At 36.4% G+C, this 13,816-nt stretch overlaps 1 protein-coding gene across 4 annotated transcripts in view; it reads right to left on the bottom strand.

Annotated features, from left to right (window-relative positions):
- MYOM2 (myomesin 2) overlaps positions 1 to 13,816 on the bottom strand; it is an 84,615-nt gene that overhangs the window by 9,704 nt on the left and 61,095 nt on the right. For all 4 annotated transcript variants that reach the window (XM_075747280.1, XM_075747281.1, XM_075747282.1 and 1 more), the window contains 7 exons: positions 10,789 to 10,933; positions 10,623 to 10,682; positions 9,069 to 9,136; positions 5,181 to 5,294; positions 3,727 to 3,814; positions 984 to 1,022; positions 139 to 244 (listed from right to left, as the gene is read on the bottom strand). In XM_075747280.1, the coding sequence (XP_075603395.1) occupies positions 139 to 244; positions 984 to 1,022; positions 3,727 to 3,814; positions 5,181 to 5,294; positions 9,069 to 9,136; positions 10,623 to 10,682; positions 10,789 to 10,933 (620 nt within the window). The remainder of the gene's footprint in view (positions 1 to 138; positions 245 to 983; positions 1,023 to 3,726; positions 3,815 to 5,180; positions 5,295 to 9,068; positions 9,137 to 10,622; positions 10,683 to 10,788; positions 10,934 to 13,816) is intronic.

Genomic DNA, 13,816 nt, shown 5'->3' with positions numbered 1-13,816 from the left:
AAAGAGAATATGAAGTTTTGGAAAGAGAAATTCATTAATGTGGTCCAGTAACTAAATGAATACCACATAATAATAAATAGTAAATAATAAAGATGGCATTTTTTTCTCAAATAAAATTGAAAAAATATTCTCCTCTACCTGTGAGACCAGTTGACTTTCATTTCCTCATTGTAGTACTTCAAGAAACACTGGAGCCTTATTCCTTCCTCAGTGCAAAGGATCTTCAGTGGAGAGGCTGACTTACCTATGTAAAATATAGAATATATGCAGATCAAACAGGATAGTGGAATGAAAGATATGCAGATCAAATAGGATAGTGGAATAAACAGGAAACAGCTAAATGGATTACTTGTACTCTCAGGATATTTAAAAAAAAAAAAAAAAAAAAAAAAAGGTCAGATCTGAGCCATGATTCTGAACTACCACAAAGAGTCAATGGTTCATGCCTCTCAAAGGAGATCTGCTGATTTATATCAGGTGAAAGAAGTTCAGTATGAGTTTATGGTTCTGTTGTCATATACAAGCATTATGACTAGCAAGATCCACTATGAAATAATAAGCTAGTCATATAATTGCCATGAAACAGTAGTGTCATGATTCTAATTGCATGAAAAATTTATTCTTGTGCAACCCTGTTTCTTTCCATAGAATGACTCCCAACTTCTCACTGGGGGCAGGATCAGAATCTCATTCCCTCTGTATCAAGGTTTACTTACTAATGGACAGTAGGAAGACATTTATTGCTACAACATTGTCACAGTATCTAAACCAAACAAGCCAGGTGGAATAATACTTTGTTCTCTTTTAATAGTGTCAATTAGCAAGGTCAACTGCCTATTCAAAAACTTAGTAACATGTCCATAATAACATAAGCATCATGACTCTCAGAGATTTCCCACTTACAATCAAAATTGTCTGCCTCAGGCTCATATGACTTTAACATAAAAAAACTTACATGAAAATCCAAGACAGCATTTACTTACCACTGACTCCGCTCAATGCCAGAATTATATCACTATACACTGAAGAGGGGGAAAAAAAAAAAAAAAAAAAAAAAAGAAAAGAAAATGTACCATCAAAATTCAATCAGAATATAGCTTTGTTATGTTCAGTTTAATTAAAGCAATATGGGAAATCTTCACATCCTTAGGCAAAGAAAACCATTAAAATTGCAACAGGTGTATGGGACAAATTGGCAACTGTGTACAGCACACGAATTCTGTGCTGTGTCACTGAGTATCTCTGCTGTGCCTGGAGCCAGCCGTCTCTGCCAAATCTTTGTATTTGTATCCCTCAGGCCAGAAACAATAAAAGGTCATTAAAACCGGATAGTTCACATTCAAAGGAGAGTGCAGGGGAAAGAGAAATTATCCCACTCTAGGTGAAAACAGTTTTCACCCGCTCCCTGTAGGATGGCATTTGACAAATGTAAACCCCTTCAACAGGAAGTGAAAGAAACCAGGTATCATATGAAGCCTTTGAAATATCACAGAGCTGGAGGGTTGGCAGAAGGGGGGAACGCTGGAGGCAAGGGCAGAAGTGGGTTTGCAGAGCAGGGAACTCTCGCAGCAGAAGAATCCTATTCAGTGTCATTGTGTAAGATGGAAAGAGAAAGAAAGAAGCACCATAATCTGGAGAATGCATATTCAAGACTGAAGAATTTTTACGAATAGGGAAGAGAGTGAAATGCATGAAGTTCAGAAAATACTACTTGTATATTTGGTCTGTATCGATCTGTATCTGCACATTTTTTGTCTCTGCTAAAATAAATTGTGATTCAATTCTGTAACGTCTGCAAACTCCAGTGTGCTTGTACTGGCATGTTGACATGAGGACATGAATTGCATACTATATATACATTACAGATGTCTGTGAAAGTGGGGTTATATTACCTATACTGTCTAAATGAGATGTTTTTCCTAAAAGAATAACAGTCAGAATTTATGCGGAGGAAAAAATGCCTGAAAGACTATCAAGTGCAGATACAGCCTTCTGAGGTAAACCACAGCTTAAGAATGCAGTCTGATATTTATCTTTTCCTCTTATTTCAGGTACTTTTTTATGTTGGCAACAGATCAGTCTTTGCTATAGACTCAGAAGTAAACTAACACTTTTTTTTACTGAACAAATATAAATATACATAGAATTACAGTAGCTCACTGTGATATCTGATAACATATGAAACCTTATTTAAATGCCTATCATCAGTGCATTTTAGACTAGATTCTCTTACTCTTATTACATTTATCTTCATTTGAATGCCAATGCACACTGAGCTTGAACTAACCTGCCGCATACAATATGCAGTCTTCCAGAGCCCCCTTCATGCTAAACTTCTCTGTTTATCCTTTACATTTCAAGGCTAACAACACCATTTAGGAGACCCACTGTTTGGTCTAACACTGTGGTTCTTGTGGTTTTGCTGGTGACGTTTTCAAAGCCTCCAGGACCCACAGAATTAGACACTGTGAATTCTCCAAACAGGCATTTCACTGTACGTTTCCAGCACAGAACACTCTTGCCATACCCGAAGTATAGTCTGGAAGCTGGAAGGACGCCTGGCCATAAGATGGAGAACTATTGTACCTTTTGTTTGTTCCAGAGGTCAGGATATCCCTCACTTGAAAACCCATAGACTAAGGGAATTATATCTGTGTATATATCAAAGGACAGGAAGGGAGGAGGTGGTTAATGAGGATTTATTGGATAGAGTGAGCATAAATGGTATGGAATAAGGAGGCAGAGATTGTACTGGCTTTGGCTGGGATAGAGTTAATTTTCTTCATAGCAGCTTGTATGGTGCTGTATTTTGGATTTGTGACTAAAACAGCGTTGATAACACAGAGAAGTTTTAGCTATTGCTGAGCAGTGCTTGCACAGCGCGAAGGCCTTTTATTTCTGTTCCTCAGACTGTCCCACCAGCAAGTCAGCTGGGGGTGTACATGGAGTTGGGAGAGGATACATCCAGGACAGCTGGCCCCAACCGACCAAAGAGATATCTCATACCATATAATCTCATGGTCAGCAATAAAAGCTGGGGGAAGAAAGAGGAAGGAGGGACATTCAGAGTTATGACATCAGTCTTCCCGAGTCACCATTACGCGTGATGGAGCCCTGCTTTCCTGGAGATGGCTGAACATCTGCCTGCTGATGGGAAGTAGTGAATGAATTCCTCATTTTGTTTTGCTTGTGTGCACAGGTTTTGCTTTACCTATTGAACTGTCTTTATCTCAACCCATGAGTTTTGTCATTTTTCCCCTTCCAATTCTCTCCTCCATCCTACTGAGGGGGAGTAAGCGAGTAGCTGTATGGAGCTGAGCTGCCTACTAGGGTTAACCCACAAAACAGCTGTACGATTTTACAATCCAAATAACTCTCAATCCCCACTGACAGTCCCACATCAACATATTCAGCACTTGGGTGCTTTAGGATTTTTTGTAGACATTAAAGCTTAAATTTAGAGAGAGAGAGAGAGAGACGTCTCTACAAAAGTTCTCACAATAAAGGAGGTGTCTGTCTGAGTAGAAACTTACTTGTCAGTGTTAGAGATTAATCATTACAATGCCCAGTGTCAGCCCTCCTAAACTGGTAAAAGGCAGTTCAGGCCTCTATAACTTAAGAAGAGAAATGAAAGGCAAAGGGCTCAAAAAATGTTAGCAAGGGTAGATCTTTGAGAGCTCTTGAGAACATGTGATCATTATTTCAATATAGTAAACTGAATGTTACCTTTTCCTGATAATTCAAGAGTGGATACATCATGACCTCTATCATCTGATAGTGTTGCCTTATAAACTCCTTCATCTTTGCGAGATAGCTACAAAGAAAACACAAGATGTTTATTGACAAACTTGGTAACAGTACAACATTTGCTCAACACCTGCATGATTTTCTACATCAAACAACATACATTGTACCTCATTCTGGTTAAATATTCTTACCAGAGATGAGATGGAAACTATGAATGGCTTGTGTATGCTTTTTTATGGAGCTATAGTTAGTTCTTAAGTCTAAAACACATTCCAATTTCAGTTCAATTGCCTTGAGAAACTGTGTTTTTTCTCTTGTTCCAAAAGGACAAACAGGATTGATACTGGTCAGTAGAAATTACAAGCAGTGTAGTAAGATGTAACAGAGGGTAACTTCAACCCACACAAACTTTAGATATACAATTCTTCTTCAACCCAAAATGGTTATTTTTTTTTAATCAATCAACGTAAAGCATAACAACAGATCTATATCTTTTAACTGTCCAAATATCAACTCAGTAGTTTTCATTCAATCAGCAACTGTAGTCAAATTATATCTATGCTAAGTAAATAATGAATTCATTACCCTCGGAGAGTTTACATTCTAAAACCTAACACAGTGATACTGCATTAAAGGCAGTTGGGGTTTTTGGCTTGGGTGTTATTCTTTTAAAACCTGAAGAAAGTATTTAAACAATTATATATAGATTGGAGGTTATTTATTTGATTCTTAGACTTATACAAGTCCACAAGTAAGTAAATCACAGTAGAAGCATCATATAATTGAATGACAAGTAACAAGGGCAATTCAAGACAAGCAGAAACCACCCTCCCCAAAAAAAATCTACTCAAGAAAAATTAAGCCAGTGGAAAGTCAGTATCCTCTTGCAAGTGAAATGAAGGAAGAAAATTAGAAGAACATGAAACCAATAAATAAAATAAATAAATCAATTAAATGGAATGCACATTATGCTGAAAGCAGAAAAACCTGATCTGGGGAGGTTTTGACACTTGACGAAGGCAGCAACTACGCAAGCTAGGGCTTCAGACACAAGTTAGGTTATCCTGTTTGCATAAAGATAAATCTTAAGAAGCCATATACCTCAAACCTATTCATTTTAGGCAATAAAACTGAAGCACTGTCAGAAATGAGGTGCTTGAACAAATTGAAAAATTAAGGACCAATAAGGAAGAACGAGATAGAGTTCATCTAAGGACACTAAAGCAATTTAAGCATGAACTGTCTGAGCTGATAACAAAAATAGATATACTTTTACTAGCATTAGTTACTCACCAGCTAATTGAAGGGTAGCAAATATAGTTTTTCTTAAAACGGTTCACAGAAATCATGATAGCGGGTTTAGTGCTCTGCCTGGCAAATCTATAGCGTGTCAAGCAGAAGCTGTCATTTCTAATCAGAAGGTGATACTGTACCCTGGGAATCCTGAAGTGACATTCTCCCTTCTGCAGATCAGGCACCTCATCAGCGTCAATTCCGGAACCATCCTTATACCATTTGAAAACAGTCTCCTTCTTTGTGTTTGCAACCTGTACAACAGAAAAGGCACATAAGCCTGGATATGTTCTGAAGAAAGGTATCACACTGTAGGTAGCCACACAGGTACTTGCAATGTAAGAAGCCAATTTTTTTATAACACATGTCAAATAAAGCTAAGTTAAAAAAAAAAATTACAACCAAGTCCTACTAAGCAAATCTTAGTCCTACAGTATTTGTTTGCAGCACAAAACTGGTCAGAAGCATACAGCTTACAGCTTCAGAGTCCTGTCAAATCCTTAAAGGCAATCCTGTCAATCTCTTCCCTTAAAGGGTTTTGCACCCTTGCTATGTTGTTGTAGTTTATCTAGAGATAACTGTGAGAAGTATCTTTGAAATTAGAGCTGCTGAACTCTCCTTTATCTTTTTGTGTTTGCCATGTGTCTCCAGAGACCTGTAACACAGAACCTAGGCCCTATCTTAGAGACTCTTCAGCCAATTTGCAGATTTATCCCAGCTACCTGAGCAATGTCTTTCAGGGCTAAACTGCAGACAGCAACTGAAATTACTATTCTGAAAGCATTTGAGACTTCGAAATTGTAAGCTGCACCAGAAATCATTTTTTTCTACTACTATTGTGTCCTATGGGAACTACAAAGACTTGAGGAATCCTACAAATTGCAGTCTCTCCCAACACGAAAGGGCTTAACAACGTGGTGCAAATGCAGAGAAGTTGCTTGAAAGCCAGAATTTTTCTGCAGCAGCAGCAGCTCATCTAAGCAATGCATAAATAGACTGCAGCTATACCTCAAGTACTGCTATAATTTTGAAATGTAAATTGTGTATTGGTGATGCTTAAAATATCATTGGATGAATTACCTCAAACTGTGAATCCAAAGAAGCTAAAAGCCCAGCAATATATTTTATTTTTCTCCCTTTCAGAAACACGATGGTTTATTTGACATCACTATCCCCATACCCTTCTAAAAATCACAGAAGTGCAATGGTATTTCCATGTGTAGCCTGAATTCTCGATCAGCGTGGCTTTGGTAGAAGGACAGAGCTGGCAGGACATTTCTCAGTCCCCAGGCAGTTGCTTTAAAAAGCCTCCTTAAAAAAGAACTGAACAAACGGATAGAGGGCAGCCCGGAAGTTAATACAGATCTACAATAGTTTTCAAGTGGCTTGCTTGGAGGACAAAACATGCACCAATTTCTAACCCTTTCACTTTAGAGAAGTCTTACTCCGGAGACGAACGGCTCTGTGAAAGTTCTCTATAGAGGTGACGACAAATAGGAGGGCCCCCTATACTGATTCATAGAATCATAGAATCCTGGACATCTCTATAAAACCTGCTCAGATTAATCACATATATTGCTGCTTAATAACCAGTGTGGTTGCTATGGATCTCTGACAGAGTATTTGAGATCACAACCTGGCCCAAAGCAATGCCTTGCTTGAGAAAAGTGAGCAGCGTTTTACATTTACCAGTAACTACAAAGTGGCTATTCCTGTAGTCATACGACATGAATGGCAATTTTATTTGAACAAAGCCTGAAGGAACAAGCCTTTAATGCTTTTCAACAATTTTTCATCAAAGACTGTTAGCACTCGATCTGACAATAAATAGACTGAGTTTCGGTCACATGCAATTTGCAGTGCTGAAGTTATTTCATGTTGACATTTACTATGAAAAGTTACCTTTTTTGCTGTTTAGCTACACACCAAAAATCTTGCTTTTAACAGACACAGTACAAATAAGGATCAAAGTTATGCAAGACCAGGTAGCTTCTGAACGTTCTGAAATTTAGGATTACTTGAAGAAAAATGAAAGTAGATGATGGTATATGAAAAAAAATAAACACACAATAAAAAGCAAACACCATCAAATTATCATTCAGATGGACAAACATGTCTCACTGGCATGTAGGGGCTGCAATACCAAGAACAAGGTTATCAATCCCAGCTATTTCAGAATTAAATACTACATCAATCAAGAGTCAATCAGGTCCAATCATATAGAAAACAAGTGGTATGTGAGGTAACATGTATTATTTTTTATATACTATTTTATAACACAATCCATATTTGTTCATTATTACTGTTATGGACCTGGATCATACAGTCAGTCTTCTGGCCTACACAAGCTTCCAGCTGGCCTGGTTTCCTAACTGACCTATTTCATGCCATGGCCTTTGAGAAAGTCAAGGCAAATGCCCTCTCTTACAGGTACTTCCTTCACCTTATCCCAGGCTCTTTCAAGAGATAAAACCACCTATGACGATTATTTTTGCACAGGAGCACTAAACAGAGCCTAGAAGAGACCTGGGCCAAGTGCTTTGATATGGCCTGGGGAGGCAGAGATTGTTCCTTGGATGTTTTTATTACCACAGAAATAGCCCATGGCAGTCACACGTCTAACTTGAATGTCAAGTATCTGAAGTTCGTAGGAGAAATCCAGGCTTTGTTGTTCAAACTCTTCCCATGTACAAATATCAGTTAAACAGGCATAAACAACAGCACCATGTGATTCTAATGGCCAGTCACATACTAACAGTAACAAACATTATAAGGTCAATGGCATAGTTAAAATGATGAGTGTGCAAACAGCCCACATCCTAGATTTCATTTACATAAAATGTTCTGACCTTATGAACAAAAAGTACACTGGTGAAACGCATATAATCAGACACTCAGCCTTTCACAGTTTCAGTGGTATAAACAGGCTCCACAGTCAATGAAAAGAAGGATAATTTCAGATTAATTTGTAGAGAATTAACACTAGCATAACTGGTTCAGCAACATTTAATTCCCCATGTGAATGAAAGGATAAGCAGGGTTGATGCCTGAGGCAAATGCATGTCGAGATTATAAAGTACTCCAGCTATGCAGCTCAGTACCTGCAAATGTACCATGTTAGCTAATGAGTGCTGAGCCCTAAAATGGGGGCACACAGAATGGCAGCTTCACCACCCAGGCCAGTTCTGCTGGGAATAAGTTGAGGTTAAAGGTCTCCTAATTAGTGAGCAGTAAAAAAGGAGGACAAAAACCCCACAAATGTGCATGTAAATTGCTCATAATGAATGATGCAACTTAGTCTAATTAAAAGCCAAAAACTTACTCAAAAGAAGTGGAGAAAATTAATACAAAAGAGTCCACATTACAGGAAAAGGCAATGAAGAAGAGTTTATGCCTGTTGAATTCAATTAACTTAGTTATTCAGAACTCTAATAAGTCACTCTAGAAGAACAAAAAAAATGAAAATATACCAGTTTAAAATGGCATATAAAGATGTTAATAGCAGATGTTACTGAATTCCATGCACATTAGCATTAGTTAAGATTCAAAAGTTATTAGCCAAATATAATAAAAATTATATTTATAACATTAGTTCTAGAAACCTTTGTTACATTTTTGGTTACAGTTGATTAAATAATAGATGTTTTGGTAGAGGAACCTCCAAATCAGAATGTGGTGAGGAAAGAATTTGAACTCTGGCTTTTTGTGGCTATTTTTTGAGGAAGGAAGAAGGACCATTAAAGGATGACTATTTTGTTTAAGTTATTTTTATGGCTTACTATTCTTATAAAGAATTAGATCACCTAACACATTTAGAAATGTCCTGTAATGTTGTTGTTGTTGTTTTAACGCAGACTACTGCTGAAGAGTAGTAAGTCAGAAATTTTTATTTTACATATTTCTAAATAATAAAAAAGTTTTCATACAAAACTTTTAATTTTAAAAATATCAAAATCTTTCCTCACATTTTCCTACCTCAATTTTTAATCAACACATTCTAAAAAATTATTTCAAATGTATTTCCTCACCTTACAAGAAAGTAAAACTTCACATGCCTCTGTAACTTTCCAATGCAAAAACTCTGAGAAGTGAGGACCTAAGAAACAAAATTGTGTTAAAACATACGGTGTAGACTGACGAGTAGCAGAGAGATCCAGTGAAAGAAAGAAAAAGGATGACAATTATATTATAACATCCCTACACCAGAACGATGAGAGGGAACTCCTGAACTTCCCACACACTAGAAGGAAAACTCTGTAGTAAATTTTTATTATATTGACCCAGGTGTCTACAGTACACCTTAGAAACCTGAGGCTCATCTCTGTTTGTATGATAAGTCATGTAGCATTCCAAAATGTAAAATGGTGAATGAGACAAATTACTTATTAAATATGTTTATGCCCAAATGCCAACTAAGCATAGGAGAGAAACAGAGTAGCTACAAATAAGTGTACAAACAATGTATTTAATGCAAAGGGAACTGGAGAATAAACAAATGTATCCAAACACTCAATTAAATGTTCAAAGCAAAAATCCCACATCAGATATTATTTGTCCAAATTATAAAAGTAAAAAAAATGTATTAAACATTACAAGATGAGCAAGAAATATTTATTTTCCCCACTGAGGTTCTAATCCTGTAAATACATATATCTTTAAGTAAATTTACTGGCATATATAGCCTTTTTAAAGTTATCATGGTTACTCATATCAGTAAATTTATATGTTTTAGTGTCTGCAGGATCAGGGCCCATAATTGCAATATCCAGACCTGGGAGGTAGCAAAGTCCCAAACTTTCACTTAAATCATTGAGAACTGAAAGATCTTGTGAGTTTATGCTAGTAAGTGTTATAATTTCTTTCCCAAATCTATTTAAAAAAAAAATAATCCCCCTCCCCTCCAAAAAATATAAACTAATAGAATTACATTGCTTTTGTAAAGAATCTTACCTAAGCTATTTAGAATAAATGTTATTAATTATTATTGTTACTTTCATCCTAAAAACCACGTGCTTGCCAAATGAAAATTACAAACTAGAGCTCAAACTCAATTTTTTAAGGATTTCACAGAAATAGAATTCTGAATTAGATATCTAATAGCAATTCTCACTCTCAGCTGCAAACAATATTGATAACAAGTATATAACAAACTCTATAACTGTGTAGCAACTATGCAACAAATACATATTTGATTCCTGGAATTTTGCCTGGACAGAAGCAACAGGATCAGATTTTTAATCTTCCTTGTCTGACACTATGCTGTCTATTCTTCATCAGTGATGTTAAAGGGACAATTTGTATGCTTAAAACTAAACGTGCTGAGATGTCTTGTTAGATATTCTAATTAATACTGAGCAAAGATAACCTCTTGTAAGGACTCCCACTTAGTGAAAATTCTGTCACAACTTGCATGTATCCTATGACAATGTTGGAAAATAAAATCCATCAAGGGTTCAGTGTCTACTCAAACTGTGCAATCATCTTCTAATGAAATCAATGGAAGTTGGAAGGACTTAGTATGCACCAGGGATGCATCATCGGCTGCAAACTGGGCCTAAAGTCACCAATCTGCTCTGTCTTACCTTGCTTCCTGAGAAATTCCTTTCGCTGGAGCTCAGACTCAGCCAGTACTGCCTTGAATGCTAATTTTTAGAAGAGGTAAATGAAAAATGATTTAGTCACAAAATTACTCAAAGATTAATTGAAGTTCATTTCTTCATCAAAGTTTTGATGTTTCAGTGAACATACCATCTCCAATGAGAACTAATGAAGACTGGTTCTTGGCCTTTCCATCTTGAATCTGTACTGTGTAGGTACCTTCATTGTCAATTGTAAATCGGTCCATAACCATTTCTATAATGCCATTTGAACGGTCACAATTTATTTTATGCCTCTGAAATAAACAAGTAATAACTTTACTGTAGTATAGCTAAATTGCTTATGATTTCCTATCGAATTAATCGTGGTTTATATCCCTCTTGATCTTTTTCATGTCCTTTTAATTGTAAACTATGGAAACAGAGCTGGCTTGTATTTACTGTCGTATAGTAAGATCCCAGTGGTGACGGAAACCTCTGTGTGCAGCTGCATTTTGAATCCTTGAGTCATCATAATACAGCTGGTTTGGATTTAAAAATAATGGTTTATGGCACTATGCATGTTTGAAGAAGAGCCTACACGCCCAGCCTTTAGCTGCGTTACAGCTTCCAGTTCAACAAGGGGTTTTACTAGGCTGAAGCACTATTCCTAGCAGACTCCAGAAATAGCTGGAAGTATTATGTTTGTAGACACAAATGTGGATCTCCAAACAAATCCATTACAACAAATCCAAAAAGTCATCACTGCTAAATACCTCTGAGGTATAAGTGGCAGCTCAATACTGGATCTTATTTTCTCAGTAAAAAAGTTTATTTAGGAAGGGTATAATGATTTGCTCATCTAATGCTAGGTATTCTTTTCAAGGAACACTAAAGTGCAAGACCATGAGAACAGTAACTTGGGCAAAGCCAACAAAGCTTCTGGGAACTAAAAAGATCAACCGAGTTCAGGAAAAGAGAATTAGAATTCTGTTGAAACATCTTGTTACCTACTAAAGTGCTTGCAGAATACCCAACACACCAAACATTGACTTGAATTCAAAGTTAAATATGCTTCTCACTGTTTGTGTCCTTTTTGTGTTTGCTTTCTATTAAATATTCCAGAAAGACAAATTATTGTCAGGCATTGTCAAGGAAACAGAAAATGGCAAGTAAATATTGGACAATACTTGCAAAATATGTGTTTTGAATTTGCAGGTATTATTTTAGTTACAGCCACCTTTTACTAAGTAATATCCTCTTTCGTTCCGTGAGTAAAAACCATGAGGACTGTGTGTCCCACTAACAGTGATGTTGTTTGAATCTCAACTAACAAATTCCTAAAGCAAAGCAAAAATAGTCCACAGAAGTTACTTGCTGAATACTTTTAGGTAACCAGTGTGGTCAAGGTTATTACACACTAACTGTTCCATTCATGATGGGACAGAAAATTAAATGTCACCACCTAGAAGGAGTTCTATGCAGTAAATTATTATAGACCCTGTTACTATTAAAAGGAGACATGCTGCCTTATAAAGAGAATATTTTGATTAATCTTGTTATTGGACTCTAAAACTAGAAAAAGGCACCTAAAGCTATAGGTAGATAAAGTATAGGAAAGGGGAAGAAAGAAGGAATGGGAGGAAAAAGCTAGTAAAAAGCTAGTAAAAATACCACTTATTAAACCTTTAAGTACTGATCCAAAATTAGTAGGAATTAGTAGGAATGACCCCTCAGATATATCTGCTTCAGATTTGAGGGACACCTCCTGGCCAGTCTCAAGAACAGATTCACTCTTACATGGACAACAAGCCTGGAAGAATAGCATAGACATAGTCAAGATGTTTAGCATTGATTACTGGTACTTTCAAATGGACAAATAGTACTACTTTAAATCTTAATGGGGTAGCTAAAGAATGAAGAAAGATAAAAGATAATGGAATTAACAAAGGACTAGCCAACAGATTGATTAAGATAATTTATTGAATAAATGACTTAGAGGGAAGAGACTGAGGTATAACATTTATATAAAATAACAAGAGGAAACTCATATATAATTTGGATACGCACTTTCCCATATATAGTTCAAACAAATATATAGTGTCAAAGAATAAGACAAGATTTAATTAATCACAAAATTAAGTAGAAAAATTACATATGTAAGAGTTCATCCGTAAGACTTGAGATAGGCCAGGTAGGTTAAAAAGAAAAGTTATAAACTTCACCAAACTATCAAAAATTGCAAATTCAAGTTCTAGCTTACAGTCTCTTGCCCACAGAGGTCAAGGACAACACTTGCATTCATTTCATGAGTTCTCAGGGAGAACGTTACAGTGAGATTTGCCAGAAGCAGAAAAAGAAGAGCAAGATGTATGTTTTAATCTGATCCTTTATCACACTTCTAGAATTTTTTTATTTCTTGCTTTTGGGTAAAGGAAAAATATATTCAAATATTAAAAGGACAGCTGATTAAATGGGGCCCAGTTCATTCCATTCTCAGATTATTTTGAAATCTTACCGAAACTGTTCCCTGTTAGGACCTAGAAGGAAAAATTTATCACTTCAGCCAATGTCAGGAATCAGACTACAATTCACCAGCATAACGGTCTATTGAACATGTTCAGTGACTGTAGCCCAGTCTCCAGGCAGGTTTTAGAGTGTAATTAGGCTTCTAACTATTGCCATTATGCAGCAAGATGAAGTTCAATGATTTTATGGGCACCATAAATACTAGGCTTTTATGTGACTTTCCACAAAAATATAATCAGTCTCCAAACGTAAATGTCACCTGTGGGTTACTAATTAAAGAGGTGAAATAATGCAGCTCCACTTCAAGACTCTCTCTGATGTCAACACTTTCAAAACATATGCGAACTAAAATAGCTCATTCTGTTCCACTAACATTGCCAAGGCAGAATATTGTCGTTTCAATACATCCTAGTCACTAATATTCAGGTTTTCAGTGCTATAGTTTATTACTTCTTAAAGTAAGAAAAACAGGGAAGTGTTTTACTCAGAAACACTTCTTCTTCCATTTGTCAATATTTAATTAAACGCTCTTTGCTCTTCTATGGTATAAAAATGCTGATAAGCTTCTCTGGCCAAAACCAGGCTTTGCATCCTTGGGAATAAACTGAACCTTTCAAACAGCAGCACTGGAGGTGAATTCCTCACAGGAAAAGATATTCCAGTGCTGTGCT

The sequence above is a fragment of the Balearica regulorum genome, chromosome 3 (genome assembly GCF_011004875.1).
Source record: "Balearica regulorum gibbericeps isolate bBalReg1 chromosome 3, bBalReg1.pri, whole genome shotgun sequence".
NCBI classification, from domain to species: domain Eukaryota; kingdom Metazoa; phylum Chordata; class Aves; order Gruiformes; family Gruidae; genus Balearica; species Balearica regulorum.
This window is presented reverse-complemented; position numbering and strand designations above follow the sequence as displayed.